At 51.4% G+C, this 19841-nt stretch overlaps 1 protein-coding gene across 2 annotated transcripts; it reads right to left on the bottom strand.

Annotated features, from left to right (window-relative positions):
- Positions 1–3158: 3158 nt before the first annotated feature.
- CCT8 (chaperonin containing TCP1 subunit 8) lies at positions 3159–19494 on the bottom strand. Of its 2 annotated transcripts, XM_066599040.1 has the most exons (16): positions 19337–19494; positions 17100–17190; positions 16948–17027; positions 15249–15398; positions 13703–13883; positions 13563–13624; positions 13317–13454; positions 12834–13012; positions 10933–10999; positions 9080–9167; positions 8815–8930; positions 8007–8078; positions 7769–7933; positions 7559–7678; positions 5738–5833; positions 3159–3347 (listed from the first exon to the last, which is right to left on the bottom strand). In XM_066599040.1, exons 1-15 carry the CDS (start codon positions 19394–19396, stop codon positions 5738–5740), a joined length of 1665 nt encoding a protein of 554 aa, XP_066455137.1. In that variant the 5' UTR covers positions 19397–19494; the 3' UTR covers positions 3159–3347. The 2 variants fall into 2 exon arrangements, with proteins under 2 accessions (XP_066455137.1, XP_066455138.1); XM_066599041.1 differs by lacking the exon at positions 5738–5833.
- Between the last annotated feature and the right edge of the window lie 347 nt (positions 19495–19841).

The following is a 19841-nucleotide window of genomic DNA, read 5'->3' on the forward strand; positions in this document are numbered from 1 at the left end:
AAGCATGCATGCGGCCCTTCATCCTGTTCAGCGCCCCCTAGCCTGTGGGGCACCGTGTATTTCTTTTCCGGAGGCTCTACTGATAGAGGTGCTGGATGACGGCTCACGGGCCCAAGTTGAGGTTGTCTTCTCCCTTTTATTTCCAAGGTCAAACAATGTGCATTAAGATTTGTTAGACTAGTACATGGGAATACAAGATACCGTGTTTTCCCAAAAATAGGCCCTTCCTTTTTTTTTTTTATTAGCTCTAGCCCAAAAGTAAGGCCTAGCTACACCACATTAAAAAAAAAAAGCGCATTACCTAGCAGGCATGTTCTAGGTCCCTCACGCCGCTCTAGCTACTCGTATATCACCACTTCCCGGTGAGGAGATTCATAAATCCCGCCTCCAGGAAGCGATGGCTGAAATTGGCTGAGTGCAATGCTTGAGAACCAATCACAGCCATTGCTTCCTGGAGGCGGGATTTATAAACCCAGTCAGCAGGAAGTGATATGAGCGGCTAGGACTGAAGAACAGCACAGACCTCCAGAGCGCGGCGTGAGGGACATGGATCACACCGGCTAGGAAAGGGAAATAAGACATTCCTGAAGATCAGACCTGGCGCCTCTTTTGGGGCAAAAATTTAATATAAGACAGGGTCTTATTTCAAAGAAACATGGTAGTAAGCCCTAAATATGACTTTCAAGGCAAATAGCGGTAGAGTAAGGGTGCTATTACACAAGTGTTCGCACTGGCCAGCCTGAATGGACACCAGACTCCTTCTGCCGGTGCTTGGGTTATGGCGCATTAAGGCTCATGTACATGGGTTTCCTGTGTGCATTATGTCCAATTACAGCCTGGACAGAACTCCCACGGATTAAAATGGGTTAATTTACATCAATAGTGTGAGATTGAAGAGTCAACCTGTCCTATTTTGGGGTGATAGTCCATTATTTTTATAGGTGCAAAAAATATAACTAGAGATGAGCGAACGTACTCGGATAAGCACTACTCGTCCTGAAAGATTCGGGGCGCTCCGCTGCTGACAGGTGAGTCGCAGCGGGGAGCGGGGCAGAGCGGGCGGGAGAGAAGGAGAGAAAGATCTCCGTTCCTCCCCGCTCTCCCCTGCAGCTCCCCGCTCCGCGGCGCTCCCCGAATCTTTCAGGACGAGCGGGGAGGTACTCGGATAAAGCACATTACTCGGACGAGTAGTGCTTTACTGAGTACGTTCGCTCATCTCTAATAATTACCCTTCACGCCCTGAAGATGCATTTTTCCCATTGACATGGGACTTTTGCCATACAATCTCATCTTGGGTATCGGGAGACACAGCTTTGAGCAAGGTATAACTATTGCCACTTCAAGGCGGACACCAAGCCGAAGCAGCTTTAGCTCCTCCCACAGGCACCAAGCTAACCAGTTTGTATGCAAGTAGGAGCAGCCGGAGGCGCACAAATATACAACTATAAAACGTAGGAGGGCACCGTGTGCGGCAGCAAAGGGAACAACTAGGAGCAAGAAATGCAAAGAAAACTAGATGGGTGCCCTCACCCCCCTCACACACATTCTGAAAATGTGTGCTATGAAGACCGTGTAGCTGAGACCCCACTCTGTACTGCCCACAAGGCACCCAGTGCCTGAGTAAGATGTGCCGTGACACTATGCCCTTAGCATATGCTTATACCACTGTGGGATGTATCCAGTGGGAAACGACCACCTTGGAAGACGTAAGGCCACGTCTCGGGCCGTCCGGGATTATATATAGGGAATCGGCGTGCCTAAAGGGGGCCATTTGTGATAGATCCATAAAGCTCACACCAGGTCCGGTGTTATGAAGGGCACGTTCTCTCGGATGAACGGCGTTGGGACAGAAGGAAGCAGAACGGTGCCCTCCTTCATTCAAGCGCTATTGTGCAGGTTTTTACACGCAGAAACACCAACCACTGAAACTCATTGGTTTCAATGGGTTCACTAACAGCAAAATATGCAACATGCTCACATTTGCGCACCCGAGGCCCCATAGTCTATGGTGTGTGCGCAAATGCGCCCTTGCCCCAAATGAAATTGCGCTATTCACAGTGCAGTTTTGCTGTGTTAACCGATAACACCGGGGACTGGTTAGGCTGGCCTGCCTGTTCCAAGATGGTGTCTCCTGCGCTGATGTGAACAGGGCCGGCCGTGAGCAAAGATCAGGAAGGAGCGTCGATCCACTCACCTAAGGACGGGATTGGACTCCATTCAGAGCAGAATCACATCCTCCACTGACAAGCATGATTACGCCTATACTCGTGTGAAGGACTTAAGATAGTGTCAGCTTTTCACCTTAAGAAGAAAACAAGATGCAACACCACCTTATCTTGGTGGAGAGGTTGGGCTGATAAGGCTGCGAGCAGAGAAGCGCTCCAGGCAGCAAAAACTATTCCTGGGCTGCCACTAAGAACAGGAGGAGTCTGGGCACGGCAGCGGCAAATGCCTCTAGGGAAGATACCCATTTAGGGAGACTCCCTAAATTCAGCATCCATGGTGGCAAGGTCACTAACTCCAGCAGCATCTTTCCCCGGCGCCTGCCTACCTTACAAGGAAGGGAATGCTCCAATGCCGATAAATGAAATAGAAGACGCTTGCTGGTGGGCAGCATAATGGTTAAAATACCAGAACACGCCACCTTTACATCTGAGGTCAGGTCAGCAAACTGTACGGTTACATCTGTTCGCCCCCCCCCTCCTCAATGAGGGCTGCCTCCCCGTAACACCCAGAGTCCGAATGGTAGCAAACAAAGAGAGGTCTGCCTCCTACAGATACTAAGCTAAAACTGATTAGCTTGGTGCCTGCAGGAGGGGTAGAGCTGCGGAGGAGCAGCAGCTATGTGCCATCATCAATGCTGTGTTCCCCAATGACATGGACCAACTGAAACCTGCATGTGCAACAAAAATGCAATGTGAGAAAAGCGTATTTCACTTGCAAGCAAAGTTTGTCAGTGCGACATCAGTCCGAGCTTCTTCTCTATCGCACTCTGTAAATACGGCCGAACGCCTAGACCTCTATGGGTAACACACAGCATGGGGCCCAGTATTTTAGGAGATCACATATGTTCCGCGCAGGCGGCCGACTACTTTCAGGTCGGTTTGTGCCTCGGATACAGAAGTTCCATCACTTGTACAGAAAGACAAATCTAGACGTTTTAGGAACTCAAGATTTTATTTTACAGTAATAAGTGAACAAAAATCTGCAGGGGGCGACCGGCGGGATGTGACGGAGCGTCCGCAGGGCGAAGAGATAAATAATGCCGGCGCTCAGTCTTGGTCTTCGTCCCAGTCCTTCTTCCCGCTTGGTGCTTTGGGGCCACCTGATGGTTTTGCCATAATTATCTGATGAGGGAAAGAACATTCAGTCAATTTTTTTTCCCCCATGTGACCCTTCCTAAAACTTCCTCATAACCTACTGACCATCCAACCATCCCGGGACCGGTGGTCAGAGGAGGACCTACTGAGATCAGACATCCTGAATCTACGAGGGGCAGCAACCACATGGGAATATACAAAGTGATGGCCAGCGGCTGCATTCATTGTACAATCAGCTCTCCATCATCATCGCCACACGAGACTGCGACCAGGACTGTCCATTCTCCAAAAACAAAGGCCAGGCCACAAAAGTTTTGGAAAAGGTTTTCATTCCTTCCGAGGCTGGTAAAGGGGCAGCTGGAGCCTCTTCCAACACTTTTCTGTCCCTCACTGACTGCTATAAGTAGCGGTGACACTAAGACAGTGTTGTACCCCTTTAGCTCTTCTCAGGAGGCCACATGGTCAACGGGCAGCAAAGGAGGAACGATCTGGGGCTAGAAAGACATTCTGCCAATCTGTGGAGTCACAGCTCAGACCTCAATGATAAAGTATGGCTGACATCCAATGTCTTTGAAGGGAACCCGTCACCAGGTTTGTGCTGCCTAAACCCAGGACAGGAATGCCCACCGCCCGTGTATACGGGTTATTCTCACACTTTGGAGTTTGACTCTGGAACGGAGCTCTGAGTCGCGGAGGAGGCTGCACCGGTTTCTCCCCGGCCACAGCATTTTGTTTCAGAAAACAAAATTAGACCAACCTGTCCGGGTTTGGGCAAATGTCATACTTGGTGACAAGAAGAGAATAAGCCTTAACGGAGTTCTCCCACAAAAACAAGTTATCCTCTATCCACAGGAGATAAAACTGGCGGGGACCCCACAGATCGTAAGACCGGGGGTCTCCCAGACGCAGTAATGAGCGGCGGTCACACATTTACTCCAATAGGATTGCTAAGGGCCCGGACTGCGGCCTCGGCTGCCCCACTGCACATGTGCGACTGCTGCTCTGTTCATTCCCGGACACAGAGGATCCCTCTTCTCAGGATTTGGGGAAGAAGGGGGGAAATAAGCTACTTTTGTGGGATGAGGAGGTTGTCACAGGACCTACACGAAAGAACTGAACCTGCCCGAGGGGTGATGTGCCCCACCGTACCACAGCTGACCAGAGTCTCATACAGCGTGCGGTCAGGACTACAACTCCCAGCTACAGAACGCGATCATTGGCAACAGTGAAACAGAACTTCTCATCAGATACCAATATTATACATTTACAGAACAATCACGATGCCAAACCAGGCGGGACTCACAACATGATCATCAATGGTTAATATCTACACTGGACCATCAGGGCTTCATAGGGTAACGATCGCATTGTGATTGTTTTGTTGCTGTTCTTACACTTCTACACTTTACCGTTAATCACCAGTTCCGCACACGGTTGGACCCGGCTGGTGGGTTATTGTGGAGAGACGACTGAACCGACTTCTCTCCATTTGGTGCTACAGCTCTCAGCAAAGGTGCAGGAGTACAAGAAAGACGAACTTCAATGGGTTAAAACCCACGGTAGCCATCTTCCAGAAACAGCGCTACTTCGCCCACAGGCTGAGCTGCAGTACCAGATGGTGCCCGTGGATAAGAGCGGCGCTGTTCCTGGAAGAAAGCAGCCATGTTTCTTTCCACACAACCCCTTTCCAGGTTCTTGCAGTGACCCGTCACCATTCGTACACCTATTAGATCTTTTATACGTGATAACGGACATTTATAGAGGTAGTTTTCCAAGCAGGCGGGGCTGAAAATACCTGCAAAAAAAATCAGATATTTGAATGTTTTCATACCACATACAAAAGATGAGCAGTTAGTCCAGCGGTCGTGCAGGACAGTCATCAGCGAGCGGCCCTGACCGGCTCGGGGGCCTGCGCGATTCCCCAAACATCACCCCACTCTGCTAGCGACGCCAGACATTCATATCATCACCGCAACAAGCTACATTTTGTGGATAGACAGCGAGCAACGTCATCGGCGTATGTGCGGTTCGTGTCTGTTCTGGGCAGCTGCATGCGCCGATGATGTTGCTCGCGGAACTTGCACAATATTTAGACGGCGGCAGCAATGACGTGCACAGAGTGGGGCGGTGTTTGGGGAGACACAAAGGCCTTCTGATTTGGTCAGGATCGCCCACCGCTAACGGTCTGAGACACCCATTGGACCGATCACCCACCATTTGCATGATTTTCCAGGTCCGCTCGGCCCTGCAGGGTTAGAGAACTACCTGAGTAACTGCCCATTTTATCACTTTACCGTCAATAGGTCTACAACAGGTGAGGGTTAACGATCATGTTGGTGGTTAGGTTAGGCGGCACACCAGGCGGTTAGTAACGTGACGTCATGCAGCGTGTAGTCCATGCGTTGCACACAGGGCACCTAGCATTGCTCCGGCTCGTCCTGCCAGTCATCTTTGTCCCAGTGTCCTTGCTGCTTCGGGGCTCTCGGTCCGCCCGCTGCTTTGGCCATAATAATCTATAAGGTTTTACACAGATCAGTATGAAATAGACGGCACAACGCCTGCGTGCGAAAACCGGAGAAAGGGTCAGGCAGGAGCTGCAGCGCCTTACACCACAAGGAAGCGACGGAATGCGGAAAACGTCTGGAGGGCTTCGCGCACATCAGCGGGCGGGGGCGGGCAGGGGTTATGCTCTCCTGCTCTGTTCAGGAAGCAGCAGGACGACACCCCGCGGGCGAACGGTTCAGTCTTACGATAGACGCCGTTCGCTTCCAACAGGCAGTCATTGACTATAATGGGGTCTGTTGGATTTCTGGTCAGCAGTCTGGTATTCTGCTGGAATAGCGCAGATGTGAACAAGCCCCTCCACAACCGCTGCGGGATCGCCTCTTACTCCAGGACAAAACGAAGAGTGTAAACCACAAGAGAAGGAAGGAATAAAGGACAGCGCCACCCTGGCTCATGGACAGAGTCTGGCACTGCAACGCGTGTTGTCTGATGCGAGCTGCGCCTAAGTCTCTCAGGCACAACTCGTAGCTGTAGCTAGTCTGCACCTCGCTCACGTTCCTCTTTTAACATGTTCTATACTGGCGCCCTCACCAGACAACTCACTCAAGGGAACCCGTCACCTCAGAAAGGCAACATAACACTAAATTATTGTGATGTTCCAGGTGGTGACGGGGAAGCGGGGGGGGGGGGGGGGGAGATGCTTTATTTAATACTCACTCGCTCCCCCGCGTCACCCGTTGACAATTGAGTCTAAACATCGGACTCTTCTCAGACCGCTGTCCGCACACTCTCCTATAGAAGTCTATGGAAGTGCCTGCACACAACAGCCTGATAAAGAATCTGATTTTTGCATGCGACCCAACCTTCACAAGGGAAATGCCACGAAAACCAGGGAGCAGGTAACTAATATCAGACAACATGCCCCCTATAGCTGTAGCCACTGGAAGTCAGGTGACCGCTGCAGCCAATCAGAGGCTGCAATGTCAGCATTCAAAAGTTTGGCATCATGGCGCCCAGGATGAGAACCCAGTGCGCACTATAGGAGAGATGAAGTCTGACAACTGGTCACCCCCTTTAAACTTATCCCCTATCCAGGGTGTGACTGGTGGTGGTCCAACCATTGATCACAAAAATGGAGGTGCCATGTCTCTCCTGAGTGATTAAAGTGACAGTCAACCAGACGCGGCTCCGCTCATCTCTGGGGAACTGCTGAAGATAGCGAATTACAGCGCTCCACCATCTCCAGCCGTGCCACAGAAGTGAATGGAACAGTCATTGGGAGGAAATGGGGACCCACCATACCCATGACTGGTGGGAATCTGACCACTGGGACCGCCAATCATGTTGATAGGGTCCAAGTTTAAAACGTGGCAAAACCCCTTTAATCAGCACTTCCCCACCGGTCTTACTCCAAAGCCTGCTGCTGGAAGATGCATCAAATGTAAAGGAGCTCTGAATGAATTGGGCACATTCTGGGTCATCCATGCGACTCGGAGCAGGCGTAGATGTCTGCTATAGTTTACACCAGCGTCTGGCTAAAATGATAGTACATTGATGGGCTGCGGGCGGCTCGGCACAATTTAAAAAAAGTAGCAGGGACAGCATTTAAAAGGAGAAAAAAAACAAAAACAAACAAACAAACAAAAAAACAACAACTTTTGAGACTTTTTTCCCACCATTAATCTGGCAGAAAGCTTATATTATTTCCTGAGGTCCCTCCTGGCTCCACTTACTTGATCCACCCGCAGGACGGTCACGGCAGCATTTGTGGCCAGCTTGACTCCCCAGTATTTCACGAGGTAGGTGTCCATGACGTTACTCTCCAGCATGTCCTTCACTGCAGCGCTCTCAGCCTTCGGGGACGATCAGATAGTAATTGGTAAAGCGCATCGTAGGTCCGGACTTGTGCGGTCATTACTAGACGCTCTGCAATGTTCACTCACCTCTAGGTCGAAGCCCACGTTCTTGTTCCCCTCTTGATGCATCGCATACAGCTTAGAGATCACTTCATTTGCCTTCACTCCAGAGTTTTCGGCAAGAGCTCTTGGAATGGCCTCGAAAGCCTCTGCAAACTTCTTAATTGCATATTGGTCGAGTCCCGGACACGTCTAGAAGCAAAGAGCACGTCAGTCAGTATGTAGATGCAAAGAACAGGCCTGCTGAAGAGCAGCGGCGCCTTACCTCTCCAAAGGAAGTAATCTGCTTCGCCAATTCAATTTCAGTGGCTCCACCGCCCGGGACGAGCCGCTTATCCTTCATTAGGAAAGAGACAAGTAATTACATCTGAGAGGGTCAGAGAGGTGTACAATCAATCACTAATGTATTACAGGAATCACTCCCAATATATGTCAGGGGCTTCCAGTTTCTAGTGGCACCCAGTCCAGCCCTCAGGCTACTGACCACTGTAAACCCCCAGCAATCCCCAAATCTGCGCACCCTGACTGCCCCACGTGAATGGAGCAATGGGTGTGCATGCCACTTCTAGGGGATGGAAGAGGATTGCCAAGCACATCGATCTCTACCTGTCCCATAGAAGCGACTAGAGAGGTGGTCACACATGTACACCGACCACCTGGGGCATTCAAGATGGATAAATCTTAAGATCACTGGGGACCCCAGCGACCAGACATTTGTGCCCCATCGTGTGGATAGGGGAATGTCATTAGTGGGCATAACTCCTTTAAAGGGTTTGTCTGGTTACTGGACAGTTTCCCTTTAATAGGCCTGCCTTTATTAAAATAGTAAACAGACCAATACTTGGCTTCCCGCTGGGATCCAGCACTGCAGCCCCACTGTGGTCCCGTCATTCGTTGTCACATGTGATGTCACCAGAAGTCAGGTGATCACGCAGCCGAACACCAGGACGGCAGCGCTGGATCCCGACAGAGAGGTAAGATTAGGTCTGTTTAGTATTTTAATACAGACAGGTCTATTAAACCAAAAGTTCTTAGAATGTTTGTTTCTACTCGTCTATTTTGTTCCAATTCACCCTTGAGAGAACTTTGAAGGTGTTGACGGCGTCGTCCACGGCACGCTCCACGTCATCCATCAGGTTGTCTGTGGAGCCGCGGATCAGGATGGTTGCAATGGCCCCATCTTCTTTTTCTGCAAAAGAACAGACAGTCCTATAATTACTACAGAAAGTCCCAAGACGTAAACAATGCGGTTTCGTTTATTGGGTTGTTAACCCCCTTTATAGAGTAGTCAGGCCTGCAGTATGTGCAGACCCCAGAAGGCACGCGTGTAATACATACCGTGTTTAAATACAACGACCTGCGTGTCCCCAACCTCAGAGAGGTAGACGCTGTCACAGTGCCCCAGTTCCTCCGGTGTGGGCGCCGTCTAGAGGGAGAAACACATAAGACGACTCGTTACAGCCGGTTGTACAAGCAGCACGGTCCCACCAGACAGAACGGGGTATAATATGCAAACAATGTAGTCATAGAAAGACGTCACACATCATCTTCACAACAGGTCAGTCGTTACCGGTGGGTCGGCCTCTCAGCATCCCTGCCAGTCAGCTGACTGAAGTGATGGTGGCCCTCCGGTGAGCTGTCACTTCAGTCCATACTAGGCACAGCATCATACAGCAGCTGGCACCACAGACCAGCCCCATTCACTTTAGCCACTTTCAAGCCATGTGATGATGAACATGATGTCACACGGCTGAGAAGATGCCACAGAGCCCATCCAAGCACCATGGCCTCTTCAATCAGCTGATTAGCTATTGATCAGCTATTGATGAGCTAGCCTATCAGCAGTTCCACCTCTGGGAACTCCCAGCGCCCAGCTGATAGGGGGCCAGTTGTCAGTGTTGACAGCGCCGTCCACATTGCAGTGGCCGGGTCAGTAATTGCAGACACGGCCCCCATTGAATTCACTAACCGATGGCACTTCGTTTTATGATCAATGAGATGATATCTGGGACCCCCATGAAAGGGACTTTGTGAACAGGACTGCCACTGTGCATGAAACACACTGAAGCAAATGTGGCACTATGGGAGCATCAGCGGGGGTCCCAAGGATACCCACCCTAGTGATACGCCGGCACTTTACAAGATGGGAACACTTTAAAAAGTTTAAAGGCAATAACTATGACAGAAAAACATCCATGCAGCTGTGAGTTCCTTCTAATTCCTGCTCTCTGGACTGCCTTACGGTTCTTCACATACTATATAATATACACCATCCTACCAGAAGTCATTGGGCCCCCGAGCAAGAGTCAGCAGTAGTAATTATTTCCATATGTTAGTACTTTGTGGGGCTCCTTTTGCCCTCATGACATCGGATACTCTGTGGCATACCTTCTACCAACATCTGATGCACTTCAGCTGGAATTTCCCTCCATTCATCCTGCAAAGGTCTGCGAGTTCTCTCAAAGAAGATGGATGCTGTTCATATTTCCTGACCCGAAGCTCCAGTTCGTTCCAAAGATGTTCAGGTCGCACTCTGTGCAGCCGGTCCAATCATGGAACGTTCATATCCTCAAACCAGTGTAAAACAGCGTTGGATTTGTTTGACACCCCTAGTCTAGGATGTCAGGGTACACTTCCATGTTCATGGTTCTTGTCACTACAACCAACGGACCAAGACCAGCCATGTAACACATCCTCATACCATAATGGATCCTCTGCTACGTATAAGCGTTGACAACACACTCAGGCGTTCCCCAGGATCCTCCACACCCGGGTACAGACATCTGATGTGAAGATGGAGTAACGCGATTTGTAACTCTATAGAACGTTCTTCAATTGCTCTACTGTCCAATGACGACGCTCCCTGCACCATTGTAGATGCACCGATGCATGTACTTTGAGAGATCTCGCCAGACGTTTGCAGGATGAATGGAGGGAAATACCAGCTGAAGTGCATCAGATGATAGTAGAAAGTATACAACGGAGAGTCTGCAATGTCATTAGGGCCAAAGGAGCCCCACTAAGTATTAACTTACGGAAATAAATACAACTTGTGATTCTTGCTCAGGGGTTCACATACTTTTGGTAGGATAGTGCAAATAATAATGACAGTCTCTGTATTCCTGCAAAGCAATCACCAACGTAGGGGACAGAAAGCAGATGTAGTGTGTAACATATAGCAGTAGTCTCACCAGCCTGGGCAGAGCAGTCGCACACACCGTCTTGCACAGCCTCCTCAGATCCCACTTAGAATTTAACCTAAGAACACATGAGAAGAAGAAGTGCATCAGCTGCATGAAAGTTAAAAGAAAAAAGTATCCAAAGTAGCGCTTCACGGGATGAAGTTTGTTATTCTACACCTGGAAGGTGTAGGTTTTATTGCAACGCGTTTCAACCCACTCACGGGTCTTTTTCAAGCATATATAAATACAGTATACAGTGTTATAAATAGTCTAAAAGAAATGACTCACATTTGGCAGTCACAGCAATGCTCACGGCCCCCGCCATCCTGTGGGCGGAGTCACCACGTCAGCACGGTAACGTCATCATTCAGAGCCATATGATGTTCTGAAGTTGCACAATAACAAATCAATATTAAAAATAGCTGTAGAACCGGGTTGGTAGAGAAGCCAACCCTTGTTAAAACCTTAGGTTCTTTCTAAATCTCATTCGTGGCATGCCGGTGGATATCCCGGTCATGTGAGGGATGCGTGATGACGTCATTCCGTCATGCGGGCGTTACCTTGGTAACGAGGAACGCCGAGGTTCCCCGGGATCGCAGCTAACCATGCGAAGGGTACGTAGTGACGTCATTACGTCATACGTCCGTTGCCTTGGCAACGAGGAACACCGTGGTTCCCTGATATCGCAATTAACCTCCAGACCGTATGTATTCTGATGTGTTTGTACTATGACATCTCTGCATGATACATTAGCTGCCAAATCTTGCCCTATGGTTTATGTGGGCTATATGGCACTATCATGAGGTGCAAAAATAACATACAAATTTAAAAATGATAAAAAATGAAAGGTACCTTTCATTTTTTATCATTTTTATCATTTTTATCATTTTTAAATTTGTATGTTATTTTTGCACCTCATGATAGTGCCATATAGCCCACATAAACCATAGGGCAAGATTTGGCAGCTAATGTATCATGCAGAGATGTCATAGTACAAACACATCAGAATACATACGGTCTGGAGGTTAATTGCGATATCAGGGAACCACGGTGTTCCTCGTTGCCAAGGCAACGGACGTATGACGTAATGACGTCACTACGTACCCTTCGCATGGTTAGCTGCGATCCCGGGGAACCTCGGCGTTCCTCGTTACCAAGGTAACGCCCGCATGACGGAATGACGTCATCACGCATCCCTCACATGACCGGGATATCCACCGGCATGCCACGAATGAGATTTAGAAAGAACCTAAGGTTTTAACAAGGGTTGGCTTCTCTACCAACCCGGTTCTACAGCTATTTTTAATATTGATTTGTTATTGTGCAACTTCAGAACATCATATGGCTCTGAATGATGACGTTACCGTGCTGACGTGGTGACTCCGCCCACAGGATGGCGGGGGCCGTGAGCATTGCTGTGACTGCCAAATGTGAGTCATTTCTTTTAGACTATTTATAACACTGTATACTGTATTTATATATGCTTGAAAAAGACCCGTGAGTGGGTTGAAACGCGTTGCAATAAAACCTACACCTTCCAGGTGTAGAATAACAAACTTCATCCCGTGAAGCGCTACTTTGGATACTTTTTTCTTTTAACTTCTGTGTACACTGGGCTCCCTGTAATTGGGGACCCCAGACATCCAAGCGGCTCTCCGGACAGGATAGGGAAGGAAGTTTTTCTACAGGCTATCCCGGATATGGAGGCACTAGTGAGTTAACCCTTCACAGGGTTACTCACACAGTGCCGGGTAAGTCCTTTTTTCCTTATAACTTCATACAATCATATATTGATAAAGTCATTTGGTACTGTTGGAGCGCTCCCACTGATCCCGATACTATTGTTATTCTTATCAGCTGCATGAAGCAGGAGGACCTCCTCCCGGCCGGACCCCGGCCCCAGGGCTCACCTCACCACCATCAGGTTGTATTTGTTTGCATAATGTAGCGCCATGTCTGCCACTTTACCACCAGTGACTATAATGTTGGCCCCGGTGGCGGCGATCGCCTTCACTTGATCTTCCATGAGGTTCTCTTCTCCTTTGCTGAAGTTCATCAGTTCCTGCGCGTTATTTATGAGCACCGTACCCTGGAAACGGAACAAATATGGGTAGAGTTACAGGACTGTCCAATCTCAACTGTTTAACCCTTGGATAGCTGCGGTAAAGAGTGACGGTGCCGTGAGCAAAGGAGGCTTCATGCTCTGATTCTGCTTCCTGGTGATGCAGTTGGAAGCTGTGGATCGCCTCTACAGGCAGCCGTGGGGACCTAGAAAGGACTTCAGGACTGTCTGCAAACTAAGCCTGCTGCCTGGACACTCAGTTTGGTGCCTAAGAGCAGCCCGAGTCATATCACCCCCCCCAATCCTCGCACCAGACGCTCACACCACATACCTTTGTTTCGGGGACCATGCCATCAAACGGGCAGGAATAAACTGCAATTTTGGCATCCTTCACAGATGTGATGTCGCCTTCGGTCTCCTTCTTGAACACCATCCCGTGCAAAACGGACGACGCACCGACACCAGATCCCTGGAAGGAAGACACCGGCTTACTGCACAGTATATAGTATATACACCGGGAGGTCACTGAACGTTCTCTACACATCAGCCTATAGGGGGACGACTAGGAGAGACTCACCAGGATTTTGCAGACTCGGATGTTATCAACATTGAAATGTCCGGATTTGGGGAGGATGGAGACTAGAAATGGAGGAAGCAATGAGTTATAAGACGCTCTTACAGCGGCGATCAGCTGAAGACATCGGTGTGTCGTCTTACCGCAGGCCTGGGCTATAAGCTTAGACAGGAAGACTTCGTTGCCGTACTGCTTGCTCATGATGGAGGTCTGCAGGAGGGCGGCCGCTTCATCCAGGTCACGCAGGTTCTTGGCGGAGCTGCACACCAGATCAGGGAGGATCTCCAGAGCTTTCTTACAGGCCTTCTCATAACCCTCAATAACCTGGAGATACACAAGACTGAGGAAGACTGCGGGGGGCAAAACAGGCAGGAAGAAGGCTAGCTGGCGCAAACATTTTGGGACTGTCACATATGCCAATTTCCTGAAAAAAAGGGCAATGGCGGTACGGAGGGGCCTCTGTCACCCCTGCCGGACACATGTATAATTTACCCCAGAAGTCTACTCTGGCTCACGCTGGCGTAGCTTTCTGCGTAGCCGAATGGAGGCCATTACATTAAGACCGGCGTTTGAAATGTCAGTCTTAGTAAGTCTCCCCCCATATCTGAGCACAAGAACTGCCATGAGCTGGAGGGACCGGAGGCGCCTGATCCTTCACATCTCTTATTAAAGGGGTTTTTCGTGAAAAATACTATGGATGACCCATCATCAGGATAGTTGATTGGCCGGGGTCCGTCGCTCGGGATCCTGACCGATCAGCTGAGCGGGCACATGCTGTCAGCACTGCAAATACACAGAGGTCGGAGCGGACGCAGTGGAAGTCTCCATGCCGACCTCTGTGTAGTGGCCGGCGCTTGTAACTGCAGGCTGGGCTCATTGAAATTAACGCAAGCCGTACCTGCAGTTACAAGCGCCGGCCACTACACAGAGGTCGGCATGGAGACTTCCACTGCTTCTGCTCCAACCTCTGCATTTACGGCACTGACAGCATACGCCCGCTCAGGTGATCAGTCATGGTCCCGAGCGACGGACCCCAGCCGATTAGCTATTGATGACTTATACTGATGATAGGTGATCAATAGTATTTTCCATGGAAAACCCTCTTAACTTCATGCTAAAGACCTTCTGGCTCATCGATCGTTGTGGAACTACAACTCCTAGCAGGCCCTCCAACGACGGACCTGTTGGCTCACACTGAAGCACATCAAGGAACGCCTTTAGCTAAAGGGTCTCCGCCAGCTCCTACGAGTCCCATAGACTAAAGTCCTGGGCTGATTGGGGCGCTCAGTCTAGGGGTGTCACTCTTTAACGCACCTTCCTCTTTGTGTCCCCCCCCCCGCAGAGCCGCTGCTCCTTGTCTACAGTGGACTAATTACGTGCGTGTCATTATGAAGGAGACTAGTCCGGTCATTACGAGCACACCCATAAGTAGTCCACTGTGTACAAGGAGCGGCGGCTCTGCAGACGAGGATGACGGCAACCTAGGACTCCATGTCGTACATTTACCGAACATTTCTGCCCCAGCTTCTCTCTCCACAGGACCTCCATTCCTGTGATCAGTGGGAGATCCTACAGTTAGAGCGCCACCTATCAGACGTTTACAGCATTACATCTTTACTATTCCGTAACATGAAATACAAGGAACGTTCAAACGATTCCCAGCGCAGAAGAACAGAAGTGAAGCCGAACCTCCGACACCGAGAGCCCCATCCTCAGCAGCTCCTCCGCCAGCTCCAGGAGAGCACCGGCGAACACCAGCACGAAGTTAGTCCCATCTCCCACTTCTTGCTCCTGCATGTGCGACGCCATCACTATCATCTTAGCAGCCGGATGCTGAACCTGATGATCAGGGAAGAAGAAAAGTATTATTTAACATTGCCAACATTTTAATGCATCAGACCAACGTAAGTGCCGAGCAGCGGGCAGGCGGCATCTCCTGCGATCCGCCTGCAGGGCACAGCTGCTGGGTCTTACATTCAAATCGGCTCTGCCAGTGACCAAAGTCATAACCGAAGATTGCTGCCCCACGACGCCCTCCTGTGGGGAAGTGATGAAGTGCTTAAAGGGGACCATACAAGTCTATGGACGGGCGCATGCGGCACTGGGAAGAGTCAGATTTGCAGTGCCGTGCGCGATCGTCAGCGGCGGGAGATCATAAAATATACCTCACCCGGCTCCCCGACACTATAACTTAGTTTAGGGTGCTGTAGGGACGTGACCGCTTCCCTTTAAAACGGTGCCGCTGCCAACAGGTACCCTCACCGCAGAAGGCGGGTATGAAGTACGAAGACAACGAACAAAACTGTCATTTGGCAAACTGAAATGAAGAAGTAGAGCAGCGTTTCTTAAGCGAGCGGCGTGGCGGCGGCGCGGACTGCGTACGGGGCAGACGGCTGACAGCGGTGCATCCTCCACAGACGGGTTTTGTCTGCGCACGAGGCACAGAGCATCAGATGCTGAAGAACAAACGCCGGCTCCACAGCTTACACCAAGTCACTGGGATGAGTCTCCTCCGGATGGGGTGTCAGTATCAGATTGCTGGGGCCGCTACTTGGAACCTCTGCCAATCAGCTGACTGAAGTGGCCGTTCCAGTCCATGGCGGGCACAGAGCTGTACATCGTATAGTGGCCGTACCGGGTATTGCAGTTTAGTCCCACTGATCTGAATGGGACGAAGCTGCTCTTGGGTCATGTGACTGATGAACGTGATGTCACTGGCCTGATGCGAGTGCTGCTGCCATGTCTGACAGCTGATCGATGGGGTCCTGAGAGGCGGACCACCACCAAATGGATATTGATGACATATCCTAATGGTAGGTCATTAATATTTTATTCCCAGAAAACCCCTTTAACATCTTATACCCCACTGGGACCCCCTTTATATAATCCCCCTCTGCACTAATAGGACGTGAGGGTCTCCTGAGCGCCTGCCCTTAAATAACTAAGGATACAAGTTACTGAGGGATGAAGACCCTCCTTATCACCTGCGTACAGGAGAGGCAATAAGCTCTGAATGGTAAGGGGCTTCACCTCTGGGACCCGCACCAATCTCAAAAACAGGGGTACCGCGTCCTCCCCACTGCACCCCCAGCAGCGGCAATCAAGCATGAGCGCAGCCACTCCATTCATTTCAATGGTACGACTTGAGAAAATGAAGTACAAGCACTCTGGTATCTCCAGCAGTCCCATGTAAATGAGTGGAGTGGCACCGTGCTGTCAATCCATGTCACTGAGGGGGTGCAGCGAAGAGGAGGGACACGGGACCCCCAACTCTCAGGATCACTGGGGATCCCAGCAGCGAGACCCCCGCCCATTAGACTTTATCGCCTCTCCTGCAGGTAAGGCATAGGCGCCCCCTGTAACTCCGCTGCGTGACATTGTGGCTCACCTCCAGCTCGCGGATGATGGTCGCAGCGTCGTTCGTTACAAACAGCTTCTCCAGGTGATTAATAACCATCTTGTTCATTCCTGCAACGAGAAGAATCGGATTAGCGGTCGGTCAGCGAGCCACCAGCATGGAGGGGGGGAGGGGGGACGTACCGTTGGGGCCGTACGCGGTGCGCGTCGTCTGGGCGAGCTCCTTACAGGCCTGGATGTTCCTGAAGACGGCCTCTTCTAACCCGGAGTAATGCTGCAAACACAGAAGTCAGGAAAACCCATCAGGGCAAAGCGATACAGACTGGGCGGACCCCCGTGTGGCCGGACGGCAGTACTGCGGGGCTATATGAGGGGCACGTCCGGTCAGATTTATGCAGAAGCTTATGTATGTGCGCAGTAAATCCCCCACAACTAGAGCAGCGGGACCCCCGACTGCAGTCATACACGTATAAGAGCGTGAGCCCGGGGACCCCCAGCCGTCCTGAGACCACCCTGAATGTCCCTGTGCATGGAGTGGTGGTTCACGTTTGTAGGATGGAGAGGACAGCCGGCGGCACGGATCAAAGCATGGTGGAGTTGGAAGGGACCCCGGGGCCACACGTGTGCAGGGGTCTTGGCAGGATTGCTGGGGTCTTGGCAGTTGGACCCCCAGAGATCAGACGATTATCCCGTATTCTGCAGATGGAGGGTAACAGGTGGGATGTGAGACCCCCATCACCTGAGCTCGGCGCCCCGTATAACATCCGCCCCGCCGCAGCAGCCAATAGAGGCGCCGTCTCGCCAGTGAGGTCGGCTGTTGGCGGCTGCGAATGGGCGGAGTCTCAGCTGCAGGCGGTTTTTGTTATGTGGGAAGGCACCCTTAAAGGGCACTAACATGTTATAATAGTCACTCTGCCCGCTCTGGGTACTTTTTCCCATTTTCTATGTCACATGACCCTCCGCCGAATTTTTTTTTTTTGACCGAAGGAGAATGAACACAAAAAAAGTATTCCCCTTTCTGTCCCTGTGGGGGACTTGAACCTGCGATACGGCGATCACACGGATGATACTGCAATGCGTTATCGCTTATCATAGCGTTCCCTGGCCACGCAGACCCGGACGCCATTGTTTACACGGTGGAGGGCCGATGACATCATAGAAGCAGCACCCCCTCTGAGAACTCTTTACAATACTGATTCTAGCATTTAAGGGGTTAACCGCAGGGATCGGTGTTCAGCGGGAGGCTGGCGGTTAGTTAGATGGTTGCCGATGGTGCAAGCTCAGCTTCTGAGTTGGCGCCATCCGTAGTATGTAAGAGTCCGGGGGAGGGAAGAGAGCTGGGAGGAACCGGGCCGTCCCTGGAAGCCCCAGGACCTACACTACGGGGCTCACGTCTGACGGACCGGGGAGGCGGGGCATCGGGGCTGCGGACTTACCGCTCCCCTCGCTCCAGCACCGTCCACCACAAGGCTGCCGGCTCTCTGCACACGCTCACCCATTCATCTCTATGGCGGAGCGCAGACGGCCGGCTGACGAGTCTCACTGCGTGCGCCAAATGTGGGGGACAACGCCGGAACGGAGCGACCAGCGAGTATCAGCCCCCCCCTCTGAGCCCCACAGTGTAGTTCAGGGGTCTCACACTCGCTGTCAGGATCCCTTTAACTCAATGAGCCCTAACCGCCAGCAGCGGGGAAACCTCAGCTGCTGGCAGTTTAACCCCTTACATGCCACAGCCAATAGTAACTGCAGCCTGTAAGCAGATGACCGGGGGAGGGGCTCCTGTCACCCATCGGCACCCCGCGGTGCGATCACAAGGTACCATGAGGTTCCCATGGCAGCCGCAAGCCTCCATGTCTGCCATGTGACTCCGCCTGCTAGGCCCCGCCTTCCACAGGGTGTAACAGGCTGCTGTCACAGGCTCAGTAGGATGCAGTACATAAGTATTGCAGTGCAGTATTGTAGCCAACGGCCACTTTCACATAAAAAGAAAACCTTTTCTAAATGGATAAATTAATCCCCCCCTTTTTTTATAAGATCCGCCCATAACCGCGTTTATAACGACCGGACGGTGATAATATTCCGCCCCCAGAGTGGTGCCAGTGAAAACCACACCGCGTTATACGTCCCCGGAGGGCGGCCAGTAGACTATACAAGCCGTCCCCCAGGAGCCCCTGGGCACAGGACAGGCCGGCCACTAAGGGGTTAATGATAACCTGTGATCGGTTACTGATTACTCCGGTCTGGGGGCCCCTGACTCCCCAGCGCCGAGCAGACATGACTAATCACCGGCCGCCCCGCACACCTACAACACGGCGGCAGCCCCCAGCCCTGCGCTGTCATCCCCGGATGTTCTGGAAGCTTCCACGTGCCGCACATGTCTCCTCCGTCGCCGCTCCCCCCGGCACTCCGCCTCTCCTTACCTTGGCTCCATCTTTCAGCATCTGGGCGAAGCCCGGCGCCTTGGGGACGTGCATCGCCATGTGTGCGGGGAGACGGACGACGGGCAACCGGCGAGAAGAAGACAAGGAGGAGGACGTTACCCACAACGCCCCGCGGCCCAGACCTGAGCAGCTGCAGCGATGGATCAGAGCAGCACAAGGGGAGCAGAGCGCTGATCGATGTTATCGGGGTGCCGCTGTGTGTCCTGGTTACTAATGCGGCCGCGTGCTGAGGGCGGGAGCGGCACAAAGCGGTGCTGAGGGGAGGAGCGGGGTTAGCTGGGGGTCCAGAAGTAGTCAGTGTCACAGTGTGATCCCTATGGGGCCCTCACACCAACAGAAGTAGTCCGTGTCACAGTGTTATCCCAATGGGGCCCTCACACCAACAGAAGTAGTCCGTGTCACAGTGTTATCCCTATGGGGCCCTCACACGGACAGAAGTAGTCCTTGTCACAGTGTTATTCCTATGGGGCCCTCACACGGACAG

This window comes from Eleutherodactylus coqui, chromosome 4 (genome assembly GCF_035609145.1).
Source record: "Eleutherodactylus coqui strain aEleCoq1 chromosome 4, aEleCoq1.hap1, whole genome shotgun sequence".
Lineage (NCBI taxonomy): Eukaryota > Metazoa > Chordata > Amphibia > Anura > Eleutherodactylidae > Eleutherodactylus > Eleutherodactylus coqui.

Bases quoted from the DNA above. Each gene is read 5' to 3' on its own strand.
- CCT8 (XM_066599040.1), bottom strand. From the start codon at position 19,396: ATGGCGATGCACGTCCCCAAGGCGCCGGGCTTCGCCCAGATGCTGAAA. The intron at 17,191-19,336 runs GTAAGGAGAGGC...CTGTGTTTGCAG, and splicing joins TGCTGAAAGATGGAGCCAAG to CATTACTCCGGGTTAGAAGA. The intron at 9,168-10,932 runs GTGAGACTACTG...TTCTCCCTCTAG, and splicing joins CGACTGCTCTGCCCAGGCTG to ACGGCGCCCACACCGGAGGA.